At 44.0% G+C, this 26,206-nt stretch overlaps 1 protein-coding gene and 1 pseudogene across 6 annotated transcripts in view; one reads left to right on the top strand and one right to left on the bottom strand.

The window, feature by feature from the left end:
* WDR35 (WD repeat domain 35) overlaps positions 1-26,206 on the top strand; it is a 152,663-nt gene that overhangs the window by 32,077 nt on the left and 94,380 nt on the right. For 5 of the 6 annotated variants that reach the window (XR_015049426.1, XM_085846760.1, XM_085846759.1 and 2 more), the window contains exons 5-7: positions 13,098-13,226; positions 20,402-20,535; positions 25,813-25,978. Coding sequence is in view for 5 of the 6 variants with exons in the window: in XM_085846760.1 (XP_085702886.1) it covers positions 13,098-13,226; positions 20,402-20,535; positions 25,813-25,978 (429 nt within the window). In the remaining variant the exon portion in view is untranslated. The remainder of the gene's footprint in view (positions 1-13,097; positions 13,227-20,401; positions 20,536-25,812; positions 25,979-26,206) is intronic. The other variant, XM_085846762.1, reaches the window with a different exon arrangement.
* On the bottom strand, positions 5,312-11,724 carry LOC147017286 (uncharacterized; annotated as a pseudogene).

Below are 26,206 nucleotides of genomic sequence, written 5' to 3'. Positions count from 1 at the left end.
ACCCCTTAGACTCTTTCTCGACTTGAAGAACCGTTAGACCCCTTTAGACACACACCACACAAACATCCTTCACAATTGAGAAATACTGCCAAAAATTACGTATATATATAGCATGATATTTCAAAACTTGTGGATGAGTTGGGTAGGTGACAAGAACAAGCTGATTAGATTTTGGTTAATGTCTGGATGTAGATCCAGCCTATTGGTGGGATACAAAACATAAGCTGTTCTACTCAGTGTTTACCAAGTAATGTTAGTAGACAGGATCCACAGTTTTATGTCTATCTCATGGATAGTCCTGCAATGTGAATGCAACAGACCTTGTGCTTCAGTCTCATCACCAGAGATTCCAGTAATTTTGAGTGCTTTAGCTTCCACAGAATCTGGGAGAGACAGATACATTATGCTGGGGTGCCAGCCTATAGCAGAGATCAGTATTCCATTGAACTATGGACAAAGGCTAGGTAGTCTGTGAGTAGCTCTAATTTTCAAAATAAAGACTTGGATCAATGGAGGATGTCCAGTCTGCAACTCGAGCTTTGGAGGCCAGCTTTACTATGTAGTCAGCTCAGGAAAGGTCATGGCTGATGGTGAAGCCTAGAAGTTCAAGAGACTGAACCTCTTTCTGTGAATGACCAAGGAAATATATTTAAGGGTTCGTTTTATCATCCTTTCAGAAAGATAGGGTGTGACTGAGATTTTCCAGGATTGAAGGACATGTTCTATTTAACAGACTATTGTGTAATAATTTTCATCGCAGCAGAGAGAGAAGCAGCTGCTGTCTGCCTAGCAGATGGATTGCAGTACTGTACGACAGTGTGGAGTCATCTACAAAATGGATAAGAGGGTTTCTAGAGCATCAGAGCAGTGATTTGTATGGATGAGGAACAAGACCTGGGTCCAAAACACTGCCTTGGGGAACTTCAGCCTCGATTGGGAGAGGGGGTTCATTCATGGCAATAAGTTGACCGTGAGTGGAGGAAGTTAGAAATTCAGGAATTAAGGCAGCCTTCCTTCTATGCCACAGGTAGAGAGCTTGGCAAGCAAAGCATGATGCCAGACTGTCAAATGCAAGAGATAGGTCCAGAGAGACGGTCGTAACCTCGTTTGAGATGAAGGGATTCCAACCATTTCTGAGAGAGAAGCAGAAGCACGTCCAAAGTTGTGATGAATCCAAGCTGATGGTCAGAGATCAGTTTGTTTGAAAATACGAAAGTCTTTATGTCAGCAGCATTGATAGATTCCATGACTTTGCTTGTAAATGGAAGCAAGCTCACTGGCCTATAGTTGGTAGGGTCTGTTTTTGCATCCTTCTTTTGGACAGGATTGATGTTTGCTGACTTCCTTGCAGAAGGGAAGTGTTTAAAGAAGAATGACAGCCTGAATAGGATAGATAGAGGGAAAGCAAGTACAGCAGAGCAGGATTTGAGAACAAGGGGCACTGATGTCATCTGGGCCCTTCGCCGAAGCAGGGTCAAGGCTGGACAGAATTTTCTCCACCTTCTCGGATGAGAATGACACAGAGTCCAGTTAACAGTGGGTACGTCGGGGTAAGATGGAGACAGAACGTGATGGGTTGGGTAGACAAGATTTGGAGGCAAAGACACAGTTTAGACATTCTGACTTATCTCGAGCCGAGTCTGCAGTAAGGCCATTTGAGGTGAAGGTTGAGATGAATGATGAGCATACAACAGAAGAATTCCATCTGCATTAGAAGTTGTGACCATGAAGGCTTTCATTTTTGGAAATAACCAAAAGTCACTAGGTATAAATTCCAAAGAATATCGTCTATGTGGGATCAGTTCAATGTGGGATCGTCTTGCCAACATGTTGCTCTTCAAATAATCCTTGCACCTGAACAGCCTGATGTGATGGAAATGAAATCCTGACTGTGTAAGTTCCAGATGTTTCTTCTGCATGGTTCATAGAAACTGTTTTTCGGACACCTTGAGGTAACTGTTATCAGCAACAGTTGTCCCTTTTGGAACCCAATGGGAGAGAACGAAAGCCATGAGAATCCCAAAAGATGACTATCATCGTTTTCTTGCTGATGCCTGCACACTAAATTTATTTGGTGGAGGTGAGTCCGAATGCTTTCATTGTGCCAACTACCTTTTGGGTTTTGGATGGAAAAAGGACATCCAGGTTTTGTCCATATAGTGGGGCAGATAACAGCAATTTTTGAGAGGAATCGTGCAAATGATGATGCAAGCATCAAATTTGGCACATTTGTTCTCCAGGGGATTCTAATCAAATCTGCCTGATTGGTCATTTGAAAATCCAAGATGGCGGCCATTTTTCAAGATGGCCGCCAAGTTAGCCTCCCGAAGTTGACTTTTTGCTTAGAAGTATTTGTAGTTGTCCGATTTGCATGATTTAGGTGTGGATTCCTATGTTTTCAAGCCTGCTGGAGTGGATTTTCCTGTTTATAAAGCCCCCTGACACTTTTTCTGATTTTGCACCACTTTAATGATTGTCATATGAAGCTAAGGCCTTTCTGCAACCGGGCCCTGGCAAGTAAATGTTCAAAGTTATGCATACCATGCGAATGTTGCTCCAGCTGCTACTGTCTACATATGCAGCTGCAGAGTACTGTGCAGGGGAGCCCTGACTGAAAGCACTTGCATCTCTGGTTGCAACCTTTCTTACAGGAACACTTGGTCAGTTCCTGACAGCTGGCTGCAATAGGGGGTAGTGTTGTCCAACATATCTGCCACGTCTCTCCTTTCTGTATCCATCCCCATTCAGCGGGACTGCTCGTGTCTGGACTGGAGATGATTGTCTGGCCCCAGATGATCCCAGCCTGATAGGCCGCACGCTTTGCATGTTCTCTGAGGGCTGCCTGTGTTGGTGGAATTGAGTTGTACGGCCTCAGTTTGCAGGCAAAGAGATCCAGTCTTGCTCCATCCACACCAGTGGCTGCGCTTGATCTGTCATACATGAGGACAACAAATCTCTCCAGCCTCTGCAGGTCAAGATCACGAATCAATGTTGGATGCTGGCTGAGATTGATGAATGTTTCAGAAACATCATCAAAGACGTTCCAAGTCTGCCATGCAGTTTTCTTCCCTTTTCCGTGGAAGGCAGACACGACGTCACATCCAGTGAACGCATGGAAGTATGGGATCCCTCTAGCTTTCTCAGGCCCTATTGCAGAAACTACCTCATGGACTGGAATCCATCGTGCCTTGCTCCTTGGCCAAAGGAATTCCACATGTTCTCAAGACCTAGTTCCTGTAAGGATGGCAGTACAGATATTGCTCTGACTAGTACGTCCGTGTCATTAGCCTTCATGATAATGGACTTGCTACCATCCGTCGTTGCATCCCTGGCATGTACAAATATTCGAGTGTCAGCTTCTTCACGACAACATGGAGACACAGCATCCAGTGACTTCCTTGTGTTGCTAATGGCATCTTCTCCTTTTGTGACAATGACTGTGCTTGTCGTCTGTGCTTCACACATCTTTTCCGCAAGGAAGTGAAACAGCTCAGTCTTGTTGCTGTCATCTCAAAGAAAGCTTCTCCAGTTACTTGGGGTCTTACTGGTTCCTGTCACTCTTATTCTGATTCCTTGCCCCCTTTTCGACCTTGCCTCGGACTTCAGACTTGACTTCTTGTACACATCAAACACTATGTCCACCCTCTCGTACCTGGCACCATAGGATTCCACCTTTGGGATGATGTCTTCTTTAGCATAGTCATCAAATATCTTTGAAGTGTGTGGAGGTAGGGCATTGATAAGTGCTGAGCCATCAATGATGATTGCATCTCCCCTTGGTTCTCTGTCTGGGATGTTCACTTGCGCTTCAAGAATTTCAGCCAGCTGTGACTTCTGACATGTATGAAGCTTGCCGCTGTCACTGAGAGATGCAGGGTGTGACTGATTCTCATGCTTGAAGAATTCTTGCAAGTCACACTGCCTGTTCTGGCATGAGATGAACAGTCGTGAGAACAGCTGACAGTCGTCTTTCAGGGCTTTCTCCTTAGAACTTCCCCCAGCTTGCTCTTGTTTGAAGAAAGAAACAATGTTTTTCTTGATTGGTTGATAGAAAGGACATTCACCTTCATTCTGTAGCCCTTCCATGAATGAATGGAACTGCTCTTTGCCCCGCTGGTGATGTGTAGCTACCATTTCAGCTCGAGTTGGGTCTGCAATGTTTTTCATGTCAAGTACTAGTAGGTCGGCTGACTCTTCTTGGAATGGGTTGCCCATCTCCTGCATTACTGCAGAGAGTGCTTTCACCTTTTCAAAGAAAGATTTCTGGGGACTCAGTGTCTGCTCATGGTGTCTGCTGTTGTTGGTTGCATCTTTCATACCAGACATGGCCTCATATCCAACTACTAGACGACTCACTTCGGGTCCAGCGACCATCCACCTACGAAGTGCTGCCGGGTCTTCTGTCAACCCAATTGCTCCTCCGTCACCTTTGATGACTGCATTATTTTGCTCGTGGGCTTGGTCGATTGCCAGGGCAGAGAATTCTCTTCTCGACTTGTGGATAACGAAGTTCCCTTTGTGAAACTCCATGGCCACATCTGGATGTTGTTGCTCAAGCGACATCATATCTCGGAGGTGAACTGGGATCCATCGCGCATAGTTGACATTGTTATTCGCAAAGAAGTAAGGCGCCAGTTCTGAAAGTGCTTCACGGTACAGGTTGAAGTCTCCTTCTCTGAATGAGCGGATAAGGGTGAATATGGTGAGCTCCATGTCCAGCACCAGACTCCAGAACTGGAACTGTGGACTCTCTTGCCTCCATTGTTCACACCAATCTTCAAAGGTTAGATCTGATCTGTAAGACTCATCAGAGCGGTAGTCATGGTATGCTTCCTTCATCAGTTTGTACAAGCTGCATGCAGTGATCTGGTGTACATGTCTTGTCCTGGTGACACTGGATGCAGACAGGAAAGACTCTGCTGTACCAGATGAGGCCACCTCTCTTCCACAATGGAACTGGTCCAGCCACTGTCCTGTAGTAGTGTTCCTATCGATCTCAGTGCAGCCATTTCTATATGAAGTCCACCAAACATGATAACGAACTTGTCCTCTCCATATTCGGGCCACTGCCATTGTATTTGTTTTGCCAGAGCATACAACTGTTGGTCAGCAGCAATGACAGGTGTCTGCCCTGGGTTCAGGAAAGCCACTATCACAGACCTTCTCCTTGACATGTTTGATCGTTGCAATAGAGTGAGCCTGGTCTTGCAACAGAGGCATCAGTGCTGAAATGCTCACTTCAAATGAATGGCTCTTTTTCTGTGTTGCATGGTGGGCTGACCATGTGATGCAGCCTGCATCAGCCACATCCTCAGTGAGGAACACTTCCTCCAACCAAGAATATTCTTCTTTCAAGTGTGACCAGATTGACTCGGGTGCTGGTAAGGACTGGCTTGCTACTGGAGGAGGATTGGGATTTTTTCGTAATGTATGCTGGTCGAACATTGGTGAATGCTTCTGGAAGCTCTGGAACTTTCTTCACCTTCATTTCTGACTCCAGTTTGAGCAGCTCACGTTCATCGCCAGCATTTTCAGTGCTTGGATGTTGGAAAATGGATACACTTGTGCCATGGAAGGATGTTTGAGCTGTGGTTGCAGTCGGATTATGATCTCTGTTGTCCACTGCTGCAGTTGTGAACAACTGCTTTCTCAAGACTGGGGGACAGATGACTCCATCTTCCACATACCGTGCAACAACTGCTTCTCCTAACTGGGCTGAGACTTCTAGGACTCTGTCGTATGATATGCTGAGCCCATTCTCATGGAGCATGTCAATGAGTTATCTCTTCCTCGTCTTGGCAAACACATACAGGCCAACGTAGACTGCAAAAGGTGTCTCACGGTCCTTGGAATGCCTGTGGACATCCGTTCCTTCCTTGTACTTGGCAAAGCAGTTGTACTGCAGGAGCTGTGATATAGAAAGGTCAGATTTCGATGCTCCATGCTGGAGTTGGGACTTGATGTCTGTGCCATGTTCGACCATGCATACAAATTGCAGAAGTGATGGTGTTACAGCCTGTTCTAGGTCTGTGTCGTGAAACGTGCTGCTGAAATGCGACTTTTGATGGAGCATGTCTCGTCTTATTATCCCAGCAGCTTTCGCTAGATGGATCGCTTCACCGTAATTGGATGCTTGTGTGAGGATTGAGCCTACATCGTTCTCAAAAGCCAGCAGAACATCTCGTCCTTGGCGATGAGCTTGCAGCTTGGGGATGTGAAAAAGCAGCTGGTTCTTAAGTCGAGTAGGATGAACATCAGGCGATTCAACACCAAGCTGCTCCAGCCTCTGCTTGTAAAGCATGGCCATATCAGCAAGCCTGAAAATGGGTGGATCTGTACTATCACTGGCAGTTTTCATCTCACTAATGTAGGTGACCAGTTCAGAGAAAGCAATTGGATATGCTTCCTTCCAGTGCTCCTGTGCTTTCTCTTGCTCCTGCGCCTTCAGGTAGTCTCGTTCTCGGTTATACAGTGCCACCAAGCAGGCAGGGTGATATTTCAGTTCTTGTGCTATGACATCTCCTACACACAGTTTGGCAAGGAGTTTTCTATCACTGAGTTTTTGCACATTTGTTTATTCTCTTATTCAATTTCATTGTCATTGCTTCTCTAAGCTCACCCCCTTGGGTTTCGCAAAGAAAACATTCTTGTGTTTTAGCTTCTTGGACCTTACGTGGGATCTTGCTTCTACTGCCCTCATCACTAGCACCTGCAGGGATTGATCTTTTTTCAGCTCTGTGTAACTTTGTGTTGTTAAATAGAAGCCTGCAACTCTCATGATATCGTGCCTTGTTTTGACTCAAGGTTTCCTCTATCCCACCACCTTCGTCAAGTCTTGCAGGGTCTAGATTGATTGGTAGTGCATTGAGTGAGTGAAACAGAGGAATATTCCTTGCCAAGTTCATATACCCATCATCTCCTCTTTTGGCAGGATTGGCCTGGGGGGACTTTAGATCTTCTTTCTTAACCTCCTGACATAGGCAACACTTGGTTTAGAGTCTAGACAGTGTACCATGATTTACCAGTAGAACTCACGTCCATGGCCATGATTTACCAGTAGAACTCGCGTCGATGGCCAGTATGATGTTCAGGGTCGAGGGTTTATCCTTTTACCACCCTGTACATGTATAATGGACACTTTCCTGTTTGGGATACAACTAGGTTTATGCATCTGCCTGACGCCTAGTCCGATCGTTCATCCAGTGTCATAAGTCCCATGCGATCTGTACACCATCCAGATAACTAAAACCCTATTATCCTTGGCTCGGCTCTCCCACGCTGGCACGTCCTGTCGATTCAGGTGCTGCTGCCTAACTGATCCGGGGTTGATTAGGCAACATTTGGGACACTAGTAAGTTGTTGCAGTATGATGTCAACAATGATGCCAACATACAATTCCTACTTATCTAACACTGAACCCCATGCTGAGTTTCACAGTAGTGATGTCACCAATGTGCCTTGGTAGTGCCTGACAATCACTCCTTCAAGAAATTCTTACTTGGCGATGAACTGGAAATGTTGATTAAAGGACTGATAAGTGGCCTGGATTCAATCAGCACATCTGTTTCATCAACTTCCTGCACTTCAGAAATTTGGAGCTAGATGTACTCCATCACACGCAGAGACCTTCTGTGTGCTACCCTCATCTAGTTTAGCCCACGAGCCAACGCGGTTTATCAGGGTGTGGCCGATGCCGTGCACTAGCAACTTCTTGGAGCCATAGATGAGAGTTGGGCCAGTGATGAGGACCAGTGCCAGTAGTCCATGCAAGGGATGTGGCTGACTGCTGAAACAAAGGTACTACCTCTAACACTACACCCCTACACCCCATGCATAAGTAGCTACTACTACATACATGTTAAGTCATGCAAATGTATGAAAATCATAAACAAATGTGCAAAATCAGAAAAAAAGTGTTTCAGGGAGCTTTAAAAACAGGAAAAGCTACTCCAGCAGGCTTTAAAACATAGGAATCCACACTTAGATCATGCAAATCGGACAACTACAAATACTTCTAAGCAAAAAGTCAACTTCAGGAGGCTAAAATGGCCACCATCTTGGATTTTCAAATGGTCAATTGGGCAGATTTGATTAGAAAGCCCTGCAGAACAGAAATGCCAAATTTGATGCTTGTATCATAATTTGCACGAGTTTTCTACTATCTACTACACTAATAATCACAATGCTGTCCAGAAACTACCCTCCTCTCGCTGCCTTTATGATCACTATGTTCTGAGATATGGAGAATTGTGTGGCTTTTTGGTTATGAAAACTTTCCTGGCACCCAAGGTGCATAATCTTTTGACATTTTGAGATCAGTGTGCACCTTATTTCTCATGCAAGCTGAAAGTGGTTCATCTCCAGTGTACGAGTACATACTGCACAAACAACACATGACACACCACTGCCCCTGTCAAATGATGCAGTAAACATTCCATTAACAACGTGTGCACATGTTCAGTTCACATTCACACATTCTGGAATTATCAATTTGGAGACCTTCATATTTGAATGTATCTTGTACAGAGGTCAAGGCGTATGGAACAACTGAGCAATGTCGGGAGGAAGGGGAACACGCAAGCTCGGCATGCAAAGGCTTGACAACATGAGTGGGACAAAGGGTGCAGGAGATTTAACATTGATACAAATTCATGGATAAGTATGGGCGAGGATATTAAGTGGCGATTGACTGCAGTCTTGAAGGCCTGGAGGGAAATGCAGGAGAGGAAAACTTGTGATGGGGGAAGCAAAAGAAGAAGGGGACCCAAAGAAGTGGAGGTAAGCAGAAAGCTTGCACTTTGAGAAGAGTAAGGAGGTCTTTCATTCTTGATATACCCATATAACTTTGGTGATCTGGTTTGAGTGAATGGATCATGACTATAATTACTGAATGAAAGAGAGGGGATGGAGGGCTGTGGAGCCACCAGCTGTCTTATTATTGGTCCACAAATGTGACAGCTCCCTGTGATGAGTGAGAAGCAGGCCTGGTAACAGCTTCTGACCAAAATATACTGTTGTGGAAATGGCTGCTAGGGGTTAAGATTGTGTAGCTTAGAAATAGCTATTCCCTTCATTATCATCTATCTATAATTCCAGCAATGTGTGTGTGTGTGTGTGTGTGTGTGTGTGTGTGTGTGTGTGTGTGTGTGTGTGTGTGTGTGTGTGTGTGTGTGTGTGTGTGTGTGTGTGTGTGTGTGTGTGTGTGTCCCCGTGACCGCTGTTTCTTGACAACCACTGGTCCGATCTAATTGAAACTTGCCAGATATATTGCTGGGGACCTGAGGATGTGCCTTTTCAAGGTTTGATATTAATCGGACAAGTTAAGTGCTTCCCAAGTTATGGCCATTTATTTACCAAAGCAATGACAAGACACGTTGTTGCGTGGGCGTGGCCGATGGGGAAGGGAAGCTCAGCCGCGTTCCCATTACGGGTTACAACGTACGGGCTTCCGGATAATGATGACTTCGTGTATTCTAATAATTTCTCGATTTCTTATGCGCATTTATAGATAAACACAATGCCCCAAGTTATGATCGTTTTCATATTAGACGGTGCATAAATTTCGGTAACATCAGAGTGCTGGTATGCTCCGAACCAGGAAGTAAATTTTTTTTCTCTCTCTTCTCTTCTCTTTTTGTTTTTCCTTGCCACGACATTGCAAAAAGGTAAAATACGTTGGCGCTAATTGAATAATTGGGTATTAAAACTAAATTGCGAATAATCGTAACTGCGAATAATATGCGAACTTCCGGGCCATGCACGTACGGGCACGCGAGAGCGAAGAAACGGCCTGTGTGGTTGTTGTTTGTTGCTCGCGGTTTGAATACTTATTTATTAATTTTTATTTTTATTTTTACGGGCATGTACTAGTCTATCTATAATTCCAGCAATCTGTGTGTGTGTGTGTGTGTGTGTGTGTGTGTGTGTGTGTGTGTGTGTTTGTGTGTGTGTCTCTGTGTGTGTGTGTGTCTGTGACCGCTGTTTCTCGACAACCACTGGTCCGATCTAATTGAAACTTGCCAGGTATTTTGCTGGGGACCTGAGGATGTGCCTTTTCAAGGTTTGATATTAATCAGACAAGCGCTTCCCAAGTTATGGCCATTTATTTACCAACCAATGACAGGACACGTTGCTGCGTGGGCGTGGCCGATGGGAGAAGAGAACCTCAACCGCGTTCCCCATTACGGGTTACAATGTACGGACTTCCGGATAATGATGACTTCGTGTATTCTAACAATTTCTCGATTACTTATGCGCATTTATAGATAAACACAATGCCCCAAGTTATGATGGTTTTCATATTTGACGGTGCATAAATTTCGGTAACATCAGAGTTAGCTGGTATTCTCCGAAGCAGGAAGTAAATTTTTTTTTTGCACGTAAGTTTTTTTTTTTCCCCTCTTCTCTTTGTGTTTTTCCTTGCGATGACATTGTGAAAAGGCAAAATACGTTGGCGCTAATTGGCCATTAAAACTAAATTGCGAATAATCGTAACTGCGAATAATATGCGAACTTCCGGACTTCCCGATGGTGACGAGTACTGTATTCTTTCTCGATTTTTTTTTCTCGATTTATCGACTTACTGTATTCTTTCTTTCTCGATTTCTGTTCTTTCTCGATTGTCTTAAACACAATTCCCCAATCCAGTCAGTGACAAGCACGCACTACTTCCGGATAGTGATGACTTACTGTATTCTAATAATTTCTCGATTTCTTATGCGCATTTATAGATAAACACAATGCCCCAATCCAGTCGTCGTTTACGAGAGCGAAGGAACGGCCTGTGTGGTTGTTTGAAAGTTTTTTTTTTTTTTGCACATGCGGCCACGCACGTACGGGCACGCGAGAGCGAAGGAACGGCCTGTGTGGTTGTTGTTTCTGGCACGCGGTTTGAAAGTTTTTTTTTAATATATTTTTTTGCATGTACGGTCACGCACGTACGGGCACGTGAGAGCGAAGGAACGGCCTGTGTGGTTGTTGTTTCTGGCACGCGGTTTGAAAGTTTTTTTTTGTTTTGTTTGCACGTACGGCCACGCACGTACGGGCATGCACTAGTACATTCAATTGTGATAAAGGAGTATGCATTTATTTGTATAGAAAGCTGTCGTCTTCTCTCCCTCATGTTTGTGTCTAAAACCACTTCTCCCTTGAAACCCTTTTTCATGTTCTATCCTTTGCAATCTGTTTTATTTGTGCTTTATAGTGGAATCTGGCCTTGCAATATCGAAGAGGTGCTAGTTTTTGTGCGAATGCGTGAGCCTGGAACATTTGTAAAGAGTCGAGAGGCTCAGGGGAGGCACTCATCAACCTGATATTTGCAGCCATACAACCAATCAGTATGGGGGCAGACAGGGTAGGGTGACATCATAGGTGGGGTGTGCAGGGTGCCCATATTAGGCCTCTGCACCTATGGTTGAGGCTGGGATCCGTGAGTGGTCACATGCCAGTCCGGAGAGGTTAAATACCAATCAAGTTATCCAGAGGTCACATTGTGGACTGGTGGGAGTCGAGCCCATTGTGTGAGCAGGGAGATCCATGCTGCAGGATCGGCACAATTGTTTTTTTTTTTCCACCTCTCGCCTGCATGAGAACAGGGGTCCTCATCGGTGTGGTGAGCACTGAACCTCCCTGACCGGGCTGTGGAGCCGTTGACTCAAGAAAGAATCTCATGGTACCAGTATTGGCCGTAACCGGTATTTCCGTCTTGTCCTTCTGCTGGTACATCTACCGTGGTGTGCTTGAGGGCCCATTAAGGATTAGTTTACATGAGACTCTTCTGTCCGTACAAAACCCAGGGTGCTAATTTTGGCATTTGTATATAAAATGTTTGCATGTTTCCTGTTCTTCCTCCCCCTTTTCTTGAATACACACATTGATGAGCTGGGTCTCGTTTTGAGTTTTTTTGAGTCACCACGATGGCAAAGCTGTACAGGCTTACAAGTTCTATAAAACGACAGATTTGTTGGGATGGTTCGCTTTTAAGTTCAAACCCCTTCCTCATCGAGCATGACAAACTGCTTCAAGTTACCATTTTGAGTGGCTCAGTGGGAAGAGGAGTCTGGTGTGTCGCTCAATCGACCTTGGACGACCAAATTGAGCTCAGCAAAGATGCGATGAGGCCCTAAATTTGACTCGGTGTGTCTGGGCAGATTGGCTGATGCCACCGCCATGACAATACTAACTTTCTGGAAGTGTTGTGCTCTATTACATTGAAGGTGGCAATGTGAGGGGCTGGTCCACCAGGCCAAAGTAAGGAGTTGTACTCCATCACACATCGGATTCATTCGTTGAACACCGCTATGACCTTGCAGCCAAAAGCCAAGAACTTAGCTCTACAGACTATTTATTCCAATGTAGCAACCAGCTATGGAGTGTGGGGATAAGGGTGTGCCTAAGACAGGTTGTGACAAACTTTTAGGTCAAGAAGTTCCATGGACTGCACCATTTCTATAGAAAACTCATTTATGTCACTTGGGGGAGGGCATTCACACCCAATCATAGTTTAAGTTATGCATAAAGAAATGCCGCCACAGTCTTCTTCTCAGAGGGGTGGTTAATGCTCTTACACAAGGTGGAGTCATGAGAGAATAAGTTACAGAATTCCCAGAGAGATAGCAAAGTCGATAAATATGTCAAACAGGATTGGACCCAGTACGCTGATCTCAGGGACACCTCCAAAGGATGAGCAATGCATGTTATTAATGGAGGAAACTAGCCAACTATACAAGGAGAGGATGCTCAATGCTATTGGCAGACAGTTTTGAGAAAGAGAGAGGGTCTGGTCTGTGTGCAATAAGGTATTGGAGGCTCGAGAGATGTCTGGTGTTATCATTCTGACCTATTATTTGAGGTTTTATTCACTGTTGTTAGAGGCTTCGATAAAGCATTTGCAGGATGGAAACAAAATTTATCTTCTGAGAACAGAGTTAAAGGAGATGAGACTTGAAGTCTGCAGGAGTGATAGATTCTGGTACTTTACTGATGGGCATGTCTAACAACTTTTAGGTTTTGGTTTATGGGTTTTTTTCCTGTTTTACCTTTTCACAAAACCCCTTGACCTTAAATGCCTCAAATTCAAACCTTTTCATCGTTTGTAGGTCAATGGCTCGAGGAAATGGTCAATCGACACAGCGGCTCTGTGGTGGGTGGTATGTGCTGGAACTCCGATGGGCAAAAAATCTGCATTGTCTATGAAGACGGCACCATCATCGTTGGTTCTGTGGACGGTGAGATGCTTTCCTGATGTGGATGGAAGCCTCTTGCTGCACAGATAAATTAGCAATGCACAATTGCCTGTTATTTTTGCCACATTCTGAAATTCATAATAGGAATCCAATTTGATGATTTTTTTTTTACAAAAAAAAAATCGATCGAGCAAATGATTAAGCAGTTTTATATTATTTGCTGCAAATAATATTTGTGCAAATCGGTACTTAAGAATTTTTTTTACATTTTCTTCCATAATTTCTTGTTTTTTATTTCAATGATAGGTAGGAGAGAGGTGGTTAGTACCCAACTCAACCCATGCAAGTAAATCCTTCATACTCCATCCTCGATTTAAATGAGGAATTTTTCCCTGAGATTTATGTTTATACCTGGTGTTGGCTTAATGGCTCGAGTGGTGGGCTTGGGATTATAGGGTCTTGAGTTCAAATCCTGCTTGGCTGTTAACTTAATACCAGGTGGGGTTGACTCATCCTGTCATCCTTCCAAGATCGGAAAAAATGAGTACCAGCTTGCTGGTATCCTGTGTCGGAGTGGCAACCTGTCTAGGATTTTGCCCAATAGCACAGCAGACTGCTTAGGCAGCACCAACATTCTGCACAGAGAATTGTCTGAATGGATGGAATGGATGGATTTATGTTTGCCAGGCAATATCATATCACCCCAAAGTAAACTTAACAACCCTATCAGATAATTTCTGTTGGATCTGGGTGGATCTGCCCACCAACAAAACGGGTATTATGGACTATCTGAAAAATTAGAATCTACAGGGTGGCCACAAAGTGGGGTATCAATTTGATAACATGCAATTATATTTGTCTGTATGATCACCACCGTTATCCAAACACACTTGAATATCTTGTTTCATAACTTTCTACATCGTGCTTCTGGGGATGCACAGGTCAGCCTAGAGCTTGTGGGTTAACTTCTTTGGAGATTGATCAATGGAGATCCAAAGAATCAGAACATGTTCCAAGTGGGATGCAGATCAACAACTTTGTGGTGCATCAATAATACAACCTGTTGTTAAGGCTTTATCTTCCCATTCTCACAAAATCTTTGGCGTTGGAGCATCCTTTCCAAAACGTTCATTAAACGCACGCCTGATGTCTGAGACACTCTATTTTGTCCGCGTTCATTCATGCATCCACACTGAGGCGACAAGCCTCTCTTCAATATTGTATGGATTTTGATTACACATCCTGAAAAACTAAAAAAAAGATTATTAATCATATATATTGTTGCGGTTCTGGACACCGCATCCCTCAAAGGCAATGGCATCCATCATACAATGGTTCCCAGACAGTTATTTCATTAATATACATACAGTTAGACCCTTCCCTCAAGTCGAATGGGTCAAACAGGACAAAGTGCGTTGTGTGGATCTCATAGTTAGGTCTGATTATATCTCTAACTCCATTCCTACTCTTTTCCTCATATTCCTGAAATAAATCAAAGCAGGCATTGCACTCAGACGGCTGCCTCTAAAACCTGCAGCCACTCCCTTCACTGTAAGAATGCATCCTCGCAGAAGACCAAAAGAAACAGACAACCACCACCACTCGACTGCACAGAACGTGTGCAGCACAGTGATAATCTCCACCCACTGTTCAGGAGGCCGACAGGAGAGCCAAACAATAAACACCCAACGCCGTACAGGACGTATGCGGCACACTCTTTTCAACCCAAATCTACATCTAATAATTATATCCAATCCTTTCCTTCAATTCATGGCGAGGATCGGGGTTCACACCGCGCACACTACCGCCTGTGATAAAATAACCGCCACATATCACGGGGTTTGGAGTGAGATGATTCCGCAGCTCAGCTATGGCGGGCCGGATGTACAGTGAAGCCGCTTCCGGTCATATCTTTGTGGAATTGTGGTCATTGGAATTGTTTGTGTACTTTCAGAGAAGAAAGCAAACACCTGTTTTGGGGGCAACCCCCATACACTCCCTTGGAGCCTGATATTTTTTAAAGCAGTCAACAAACGTTCATACAACACGGGTGGTGAAGGTTGTGGTCAACTTTCATCGAAATTGTGTGTGTATTTCAGAGAAGAAGTTGCAAGTGTTGACGGACGGACGGACGGACTGACGACATGTCATCCCATAAGCTCCCCAGAACTACGTTACAGGCCAGTTAAAAACAACTCAAATTCTATTATCCAGATGTGCTGGATGACAATGTACAGGGTGGGCACAAAGTGGCGGATCAGTTTATTTTGAATGTTCTTTTTCATTCTTCTTTGTCAAGACTGATAAAATCGTTAGTTACGTCCTCAATATTGTTGCGGGTCTGGGTGAGAAGACCACGAGGGAGGGAAGCTATCTTGGGTTCCTACCAGACTCCCCGGAATCGCAGGCCGTCGCACACGGATAACTTTGTGGCGCGGCGGGTCGCTGACCGACCATGAACGCCAATAGCTCAACCACGTGACTTAGGGTCCTCCGTCTACAGTTTATCCGGTTACCTAAAAATAATCACGTGACCTAATTACTGGGGGACACACGTCATCGGTACGCCTTGGCCGAACTGGATGACCTTACCGGATCGGATGCAGCCAAGCGACACTGCCAAGGACATACTGACTAAAAGGAATGAATCGTTTGGAATAAAGTCCTGGCTAGGCTAGGATACGGACCATGCTGGATCAATGAAAGAAAAAAAAACAAAAACAAGCTGGGAACATTTCTACAAAAGGACTTATTACAGGCAGGCGAGGAAAAATATGTGGCACATTGAAGGTAGTTTATTGTTGTGTGTAATAGTCCAGGAGCAAGGACCTGAAAAAAATGAAATCATTGAACACTCCCTACAGAAAAGGTTTGACTTGACAGGGTGGTATAATAGACCCTATAGAACACCTCCAGGTAGTATGTGGTTTCAAATTGTGGTATCATTAAAATTCTACAGGCCATTATACATACCAAGGGTACTTACCAAGAGGGTCACTGTGGGCTAGCAAAATTTAGGGGAGGGGTAACGTAAACGTGAATATCTTTGTCGAGACTCAACCAATTTTCAATATTGAGTTATCATTGGCTTCGTATTATAATTATCTTTCAGAATATGTACAGAAATGTCGATATTCATTCAACTGTACAACCACAAGAGGTAAAAATCACAAACAAATCAAATATGAGCTTTTTAAAAAATATTTTAGGCATCTTTTAGAGCATACTAAGTTGTCAAGTCAAACCTTTTCTGTAGGGGGTGTTGAACGAATTTCCTTATTTGGCCTCATATGAGAAATGGCTGCTGGACTATCAGCGGGTTGATGTTGTCTTCGACCGGTACTCCAGCCTCTCAATCAAAGCTGGGGAGCGAGAGAAACGAGGAACATCTGCAGCCTTAGAGGTGACAATACAAGGGCCAGCCACTCCTATTCCAAAGCAGTGGATCAAATACATTGGAAATGTAGAAAACAAAGTCAACTTGTGTGCCTTCTTGGCAGACACATGGTGCCACATGGGGGTAGACACTCTGCTTGATGGTCAACACCTAGTCATCGGTGGTGGTTTCAAGAACCCGCAGAAGTCTGTGCTAGTCATCAGAGGGCACTGCGAAGAACTGGTTCCCCTCAAGTCAGATCATGAAGAGGCAGACACACGAATATTGCTACATGAAAAACATGCCTCTCATTATCACTACAGGATTGTGATTCAATCACCTGACACAGATATGGCTGTCCTCTGCACCACACACTACAGAAAACTCCAGTGTTGGGAGCTGTGGTTTTAGACTGGGATCAAGGATAAAGCTCGGTATATTCCTATCCACAGCTTGGCACACAAACTAGGACCTGAGCTGTGTAATGCTTTACTCGGCTTCCACGCACTCACTGGGTGCGATTCAAACAGTGCACTCTCAGGACTCGGCAAGAAAAAGGGTTTCAATGTATTACTTGACAGTAAAGAGCATCAGACCATTCTGGGACAGCTTGGAGAAGAACCCAAGCTCAGCAACAGCACTTCAGAAGCATGCGAAGCCTTCATATGTTCAATGTACTCAACAACCAAGGGGGCTGGGAGTAAAGTGAACAATGTGAGATACTGGCAGTTCTGTCAAAAGGGACAAAGAAATGAAAATCTCCCCCCTTCATTCGACAGCTTACAGCAACATATGAAGTGAGGAAATTATCAGGCCTATGTATGGGAGAGAGCATTGGAGCCTACACAGAGCCTTCCACCAGCAGCTGGGCATGGCTGGAAAATTCGGGATGGTGCCCTGCAGCCTGTGCTCATGACCAAAGATCCAGCACCACGGGGTCTTCCGGAGCTGACTGTCTGTCACTGCAAGAAGTCTCTATGTCTCCGAGCCGACTGCACATGCAGAACCAACCACATGCCATGCACAGAAGCATGTGCATGTATGGCCGAAGAAACTTGTGAAAATCCAAGAACAATCTTTGAATCCAGTGGTGAAGAAGACGCTGACTAAAAGTTACAACAGATGACATCTTCATGCTTCCATGGCGAATGCGATTCCTTGTTGCCAGACACAAATATTACAAACCGCTCTTGACGAATGTGCTTCCGTGCAACCATGCACAACTATTATGATTCGCTCTCACTAATGTGCTTCTGTGTTGTCATGCACAGCTCCCAGTGTTGACGATGATAACTATTACCATCCACTATGATGAATGAGTAGCTTCCTTGCTGCCAGAGACAACTATTATACTCGGCTTTCACTAATGTACTTCCATGTTGCCAAAGACAACTATTATGCTCGGCTCTGATGTATGTGCTTCCGTGTTGCTATACACTAGTAAAAGACGAACGCTAAAAATAACAGTTGCAGTTTTCTTTATGCGTGCCTCTGTATGTATATGAATTTCTGCAGAACAATACTTTCTTAAGCGTTTGATTTCCAAAATGGATACATACCAGTAGTAATTGAGAAACACCGTTCACCTTCATATGAGAACACAATTAAAAATGTCAAAAAGTTTGAATTAGTGTGATATTTTAGCTTTGGTGATGCCATGGCAAAGGCCATTTTCAAATAACTGCACATGCTCTGATAGAGAATTATAATAGGAAGCCAATGATAACTCAATATTGAAAATTGGTTGAGTCTAGACAAAGATATTCACGTTTACGTTACCCCTCCCCCTAAATTTTGCTAGTCCACAGTGACCCTCTTGGTAAGTACCTTTGGTATGTATTATGGCCTGTAGAATTTTAATGATACCACAATTTGAAACCACATACTACCTCAAGGTGTTCTATAGGGTCTATTCTACCACCCTGTCAAGTCAAACCTTTTCTGTAGGGGGTGTTGAACGAATTTCCTTATTTGGCCTCATATGAGAAATGGCTGCTGGACTATAAGTAGAGATAGCAAGAAATGTGAGGTGCGACAATAAAACAAGCAACTTACAAAAGCAGACACAGAGCAGACCTATCCCAATATAATTCTTCTGCAATCTTAACTTAAGCGAAGACAGGTGCCGTGACACACACACACACACACACACACACACACACACACACACACACACACACACACACACACACACACACACACACACACACACACACACACACACACACACACACCCTGATGAAGAGGAGGTAATGAGAAGAAAAAGGAGAGGAGATGTGGCTAACGGTCTTGTAATACTTTGCACGATTGAACAACCGCGCCACCCAGTACGTTTTGGGGGAATGCTCCGCTGGACAAGCCTTCCTTGACAGTTCGCACGTCGTCTCTTGCTTGGCTATCCAGAGAAGGGGCGCGACCATCAGGTGTGAGGCAGGGACTTTCAGTGGAGACAGCGGCGTGTGGGTGGAGAAGGGGGAGTCGAGAGTGAGTGGGCTGAGTGGCAGACAGGATCAGGTGAGTCAGCGATGAGGTGGTGAAGAAGGCGGAGTCAGCAGCGAGTCGGTGAAGAAGGGCGGAGTCAGCAGGCGAGTGGGCAGAGTGCCAGCAGCAGGCGGATGGGTGGAGAAGGCGGAGTTGAGAGAAGAGCAGGAACCGCAGATGACCTCGTGATGCATCCTTTATCGACCCTGCGGTGCAGGGCGGGGCGCCACCCTGAAGCGATGTGTCGTCACCCGAATCAGGCGCTCTGATTGGGCCCTGGCAACCGCATGGCCCAGCCGCTATTACTGGAAGCGGCATCACTGTACATCCGGCTAGCCATAGCTTAGCTGCGGAATCGTCTCGCTCCGAACCCCGTGATATGAATCGCCTTGCACCGAACTCCCACGTCGTGCCACGGCAACCAGCCGAGGGTCGCGTCGGCCCCGCATGCCCGCCGGGGCACCCCCGGCGACCCGCGGATAGCACTGGTCAATGTGCTTGCTTTTGTCTGTACACCTTGCGGCCCCAGCGATCCGGGCCGTACAGCATGCCTCTGCTTGGTAGCAACTGTATCGAGGCGGAGGTGCGGGAGGATGTCTGCCGTCTGCGGGAGACATTTGTGGCCGTTGTGGTGAGCGAAGACCGACGGTAAGACGTTATTGTAACCCCATGCGCAGACCCAAATGAAGAGATGCGCTATGCATGCCCCATACAGTGCGCGCTGGTCTGCTATTGTACATGTGGTTATTTATTACGGGGCTGTGCTCATGTCTGCCATCGTGCTCGCGGTTATTTTATCACAGGCGGTAGTGTGCACGGTGTCAACCCTGATCCGCGCCATGAATTGAAGGAAAGGATTGGACATAATTATAATTGACCGGAAGTGGCCTCACTTTACTTCTCTGAAATTTCCACACAATTTCGATGTGTGAGTTTCGATTTCACACACATAAAGTGTGATCACAACTTGACCACAACCTTCACCACCCGTGTTGTATAAAAGTTTGTTGACTGCATTAAAAAAAAATTGGGCTCCAAGGGAGTGTATGGGGGTTGCCCCCGAAACAGGTGTTTGCTTTCTTCTCTGAAAGTACACAAACAATTCCAATGAAGCTTGACTACAACCTTCATCACCTGTGATGTACCAAAGTTTGTTCACAGCATTAAAAAAAAATCCATAGGTATTTACTTTCTTCTCTGTTACATATTTTGTTGGTCATCCATGCCCACCAGTGGTTGCCTGGTTTTCTTATCCAGCCGCTACCAGGTGAGTGCCCAGTGGTATTGCCCCTATTTATTTTCTTATTGATTTCTTATTTTTACATCTTTATTTTGTTAATTTTTTTTTCTGCTGCTGCAGGAAACCGTATCTGGGGGAATCGGATGAAAGGTATGCAGTTTACTCAAGTGGCTTGGTCCCCAGATGGATGCAAACTTATTTTTGGTTTGTCTTCAGGAGATGTCCACATATCCGATAGCAGTGGTAACTTCCTGGTGAGATCTCTGCTCTGCGAGTTAAAATGATTGAAGTGTGATAATAATTTAAAACGTTGTTCATTTCGTGGGCCCTCAATATTTTTCAGTGGTGTTTGATTTTTCTCATTGCATTGCACAGTTGTTCCACACGGCTTTAAAAATTGAAAATACAACAGGCACAAATATTTCTGAGCACATTTGCTAAAGTTTATAGATTGTGTTCAGATGTTTTTTGTTGTTGTTTGGTTAATTCTCCATGCACGCGATGCAAAAGGTAGGGTTAAGCAAGTGGTCTGTCTGTCTATCTTATCAGTTTATGATTGAGGAACAGCTTATTTGAATTGAATGTTATATTTTGAACACAAATTGGAACATGAATAGGAAGAGAAGTCTTTCGTTTTACTGTAATTTATTTCAGAATTAGTCCCGATCATACATGCACAAAGGAGTGAGATTTACTCTGCCTGCCTGGCACTGAAACAAAATTGAAAGTGATTCCAAACACGAAACTTACTGTTTTTAAGGACGTGATGGAGGACACATTCGCAGGTCATAAAGTGTGACCTGCTTGGACATTCGCGCTTTGCGTATTCGCGTTCTTTATTTTTTTTGCACTTCAGGACAGGTCTCCTATATCTACCTGGGAAAATGGAAATCGGCCAACATCACAGCATGACATAAAAATTTGCGAAAATGGACCCATTTAACTACAGCCCAATTTGCTTACTGTACTTCCAATCATCAGCAAGGTCATGGAATCCATCATCGCAGTTGACATAAATTCATTCCTTTTCTCCAACAGCCTCATCTTAGGACTTTGATCATCAATGCGGATTCAGACCTGGTCACTCCACCTAAGGGCATGCTGCTTTAACTCTCCCAACAATGGTTGAGGCCCTCAATATCAGACATGAGATCAGGACTATCTCTCTGGACATATCTCGGGCTTTTGATACAGTCTGGCATCCTGCCTGACTCTCCAAACTGTCTGCTTATGGAATCCAAGGCCAACATTTTTATTTTTGGTTTGTCTTCCTTCATCACTCAGTATGTACTTCATCACCTGGATAACGGTGGTGATCATACAGAGATTATAACAATGATCACTGGGTACAAAGATGTCCCACTTTGATACAACCCCGCTCTTGGATTCCTGACTTTCTCCACTCTCTTAGACAACATGTGCCTCTCAACGGAACCCTTTCATCTCCTCTCCCTGTCAAGGCAGGAGTACCCCAAGGCAGTGTTCTCGGCCCCATATTATTCATAATCTTCATCAATGATCTCACTGGCTCTCTGGAAAATCCTCTTTATCTCTGTACTGATGACTCCACTCTCTGCCATGACATATCGCATCCTTCTGATAGATAGGCAACAGCCTCTTCCCTCTCCTCAGACCTTGACAAAATCACAAACTGTTCAACCACAATTTGGCTTATGTATCCATATTGTCCACCCTTTGCATTCTCCCTTACCCCTCATCACTACCTACATACCTTGTTTGTCCGTTTCTGTCGACCTTCTCCTTCCGCCCTGCTGTTGGTGTTTTCCCTTTCTCCTGCTGTTCCCTTTGTTATGTTGTGTCCTGATTTGTTATGTGCAATCACTCACTCTTCCATGAGCCGAGACCGTGCAAAAAAACAAAGAAAAAAAACCCCCCAAAAAACCCAAAACGAGCAATCACAGATTGCAGACCCTTGCCAGGACTTGTTGTGTGTGGTGTTTGTGTAGTTTTGTGTAGTGTATTTTGTGTGGTGTTTGTGTACTGGTGCGTTATGTAATTAATAACAGACATGACTAGAACCACCACTTTATAACAGTGATGACCGGGTACCAAGATGTCCCGCTTTGATACAACCCCGCTTTGATCGAACATGTGACCCTGACCCATGACATATATTGTTATTTAATTGAATTCAGAATGGGATTAAAATAAATTCAGTTCAAATCAAATGGAAGACCAAATCGGTACAGTCCTGCATTGGAGTCATCAGAAGGAACCCCGATAAGCAAAAAGTAAAGATGAAGATATCAGGAGGAACCTCGATAGGATTCGGGTTTCAACTGCGACTCCACCACCTTCAAACCCATCAAAGAACAGCAGTGAGCCTTATTTTAAAAAAACCCCCCAAAAATCCCCCAGATCAAAAATTAAATGATTCTTCCTGCCAGACTCTGCATCCGATGAGGTTGAAATTTAAATAATATATTCCCCATCACTACGAGATCATAATTGTAAAGTTTCACGTCGATTGATGAAGCAGTTCAGGGGTGAATTTTTTTTCTCAATTTCCGCTCTATCCAATAGGGCTGTCTGACCATGTGACCTATAAATTATTAGCTCACCTGGGCATTAGTCAGGTGAGCTATGTGATCAAGTAGTGTCTGTCGGTGAGTGAGGTGAGTGAGTGAGTGAGTGAGTCAGTCCGTAAACATTTCAGTTATTAGCACTTGAACCGAACACACGATTTTGAGGAAACTTGGCACAAGCTTCATGTCTGATGCATAATGAAGGTTTATTGACCGCTTCAAAATCTGTGCTCATTAGGGGGGTCTACAGGGTGTTATTTTGATCCCCCTAAAATAGGTATTTGCTATCTTTTCCAAAACGACACACAATTTCGAAGAAACTTGACCACAATCTTCATCACACATGTTGTACCAAGGTGTATCGACCGCATCAAAATCTGCGCTCATTAAGGGGGTCTACAGGGGGGTTTGTCCCCCAAAATAGGTATTTGCTCTCTCCTCAGTAACTACACACACTATTTTGATGAACCTTGACCATAATATTCTCCACCCGTGATGTACCAAAGTATATTGACTGCATCGAAATCTGTGCTCATGAGGGGAGTCTACGGGAGGGGGGGGGTTTCTTACCCCCAAAATAGGTATTTGCTCTCTTCTCCGAACTACACACATGATTTCAATGAAACTTGACCGCAACCTTCATCACCCTTGATATACCAAAGTTTGTTCACGGCATTATAAAAAATCAGGGTCTAAAAGGGGGTTTGTGGGGGGCTTGAGTGACTGTTGCTCCTGATCCAGGTGAGCTTCAGGACGGGTGGTCCTATTTTTGGGAATACCCTGGTATCCCCAAGGCTTGGGAACATTTGTGTGAAGTTTCCTCTCGATCTGTCCAGCCGTTTTGGAGAAGAAGATTTTTTTTTACAGGTTTGAGGGTAAATCGAATGTAGCTGCCAAACCATGTGATCTAAGGCATCATATGTGTGAACGTTTCGTTCCTCATGCATAGGCAGTTATATCTGTGAAGTTATGCCTCCATCTGTTCAGCTGTTTGAGAGAATTTATTTTCGGGTGGAAAAAAAAGGCTGCCAAATAACATGACCGATGATCAATTTTTTTCTGTTGTCTGATTTATCCCAAGATGACCCTAAAATTTTTTCGTACTGTTCTATGTATGCAATTATGACATCATAATGAAGGCACCTATGACATCCAAAAGAAATCGCACTCATTCCTCACGAGGACTATGTGCCAAGTTTCAATTTTTTCCCTTGGTGTAGTTTTGGAGATAGAGGTCCAAAGTTTTTCCTTTTTCCCCAACATGGCTGCCACACCCCGTGATCGATGCCATTATGATTATTATCATTGAAACATTCTACATGAGTAGAAATTTTGTGGTGAAAATTTTGTGTCAATCTGACAAGCGGTTGCAGAGGAAAAACACTAAAGTTCTGTGCAGACAAACAAACAGACAAACAAATAAAAAACCATCTTGCCAAAAGGTGACCACGTGTGACTTCTTTAAGGTCACACTGAGGTGAACAGAGCTGCTATCCACCAGGAGCGACTCCTTGAGGAATATCTGCCTACGAGAGATTCCGATGAGAATCGTTCTACAGAGTAACCATGAAAAATATGCGTTTGCCTCATAGCGTCACCAAATGACGTCATAATGTCTCAAGCTTGACATATCTAGAAAGCACTCATCAAGGTGTTCAAATTTGAGGTACTACACGATATGGTTCCTAAAACTTGAAAATTTGACCTTGGGGTCAAATGTTTGACCTCAGGCACGAACCATGAAGGTCAAGGCCGATCGCCACCAAAAATTAATCAGCTGAGCGCCAGACCATGAACTATATTCCCATGAAGTTTGAAGACGATCCGATCGAAATTACTCAAAAAATAAGGGTTTTGTCGACTCCCCTGATTTGCGACAAAGTGACCTTGACCTTGAAAATTTTATGCGCTGAAAGGGACCTCGATAGGACTCTGATATGCGAAGTTACGAAAATTTCCAATGATAACTGTGCTCTGCAGAGTGATCGATACGTGATTACAGACAAAAAAAAACAAAAAAAAAAAACATGCAAGCTGACTAACATATCTTGCAAAAACTTCGTTTTGGCAAGTTAACAAATGGACCTAAATGCAATACCCTCTCCTCCGTGGAGGGTAATTAAAGGTCAACGGGGTTGTGTGTAAGGGTGGTGTTCGGGACTGCTTCTGGACTACTTCAATAGCACTAAACTTTCAGATTTAAAAAAAACGATTGTTAAAATCATTGTTTTATTAAAATTTAAGTAACACTGTGTGGGGTATTATGTTCTATGAGCTCTAGTTTTTATTTTATTATATTTTATTTTCTTTTCTTTAGACATTCTCACAAAACAAGATTCTTTCATTGATCGATGTCTAAAATTGAGTTTATTCAAAGGATAAAACACAAAGTGCCACTGACATGGCACTGCACAAATCAAATGTTGACTGGTTTGTTTTCTACACTTTATCTCACTCTGCTTTACCATGATTTATATACTTCATACTTTGTCCAGGAACATTGGTGAAAGCCTATCTCTCTCGAAACAACTTAAGTATGATATGGTTCTCTACCAAGATTCCTTGAGAAAATGCTCATTAATGTGAGATGGTTCAAGATCCTGAAACACCAGAAATTTCCCAAACACTCGCAATCTTTCCATGCAGCTTGAAATCAAATTTCTTACATGAACGCTTATCACATTTTAACATCACTCTACACTTACAATTGTCATCTAGCCTCAAAAACATTATGTTCCACCCAAAAAAACAATTCGTTCCACATTGAATCATAGCTATAAAATCATTGAACAATGCACAGAACATGACACACGCCTAACAGTCACTTGTAAATAATTTGTGACAGGCATACTGCAAATCTTTATTGATGTACAGCCTGTCAGATCTATTACTCATTCTGAAATGATAGGGTAGCCACAGTTGTCTCATAATGATAAATTTTGGTCCCCAATCAGCTTTCTTTCACTCTTCTTCTCTGGATGACAGGCCAAGATGGAGCTGCAATGCATGGTTGGAAGGACAGAAATAGCGAGAATCGTGAGCTTGCAGTGGTATTATGGACGATGGGGTTTCTTTGAACCAGACTGTCCATCCTTGGCCGTGTGCCTTGATAATGGTTGTTGCCAGCTCATGCGTACAGAGAATGACAATGGTGAAGCATATGAAGCACACTTGCCCTTCACTCCCATGCTTCCTCATGTTTGATCCCTTAGTTATTACTTGAATTATTCATACCAATTATTCTCACCTTGCAGTAACCTTTAAACGTTATTGCTACCCCTGTTGTGCTATCGCAATAGCGATGTTCAAATTAAAGTACAGCAATAATAAAAGCCCTCACATTAATGGTAGATTGATCAATCCAACCTCTACCCTTAAA

This window comes from Eptatretus burgeri, chromosome 11, assembly GCF_056783735.1.
Source record: "Eptatretus burgeri isolate ZD-2024b chromosome 11, Ebu_testis_v1, whole genome shotgun sequence".
Lineage (NCBI taxonomy): Eukaryota > Metazoa > Chordata > Myxini > Myxiniformes > Myxinidae > Eptatretus > Eptatretus burgeri.
The sequence above is the reverse complement of the archived record's forward strand: the minus strand, read 5'-3'. Positions and strand labels throughout refer to the sequence as shown.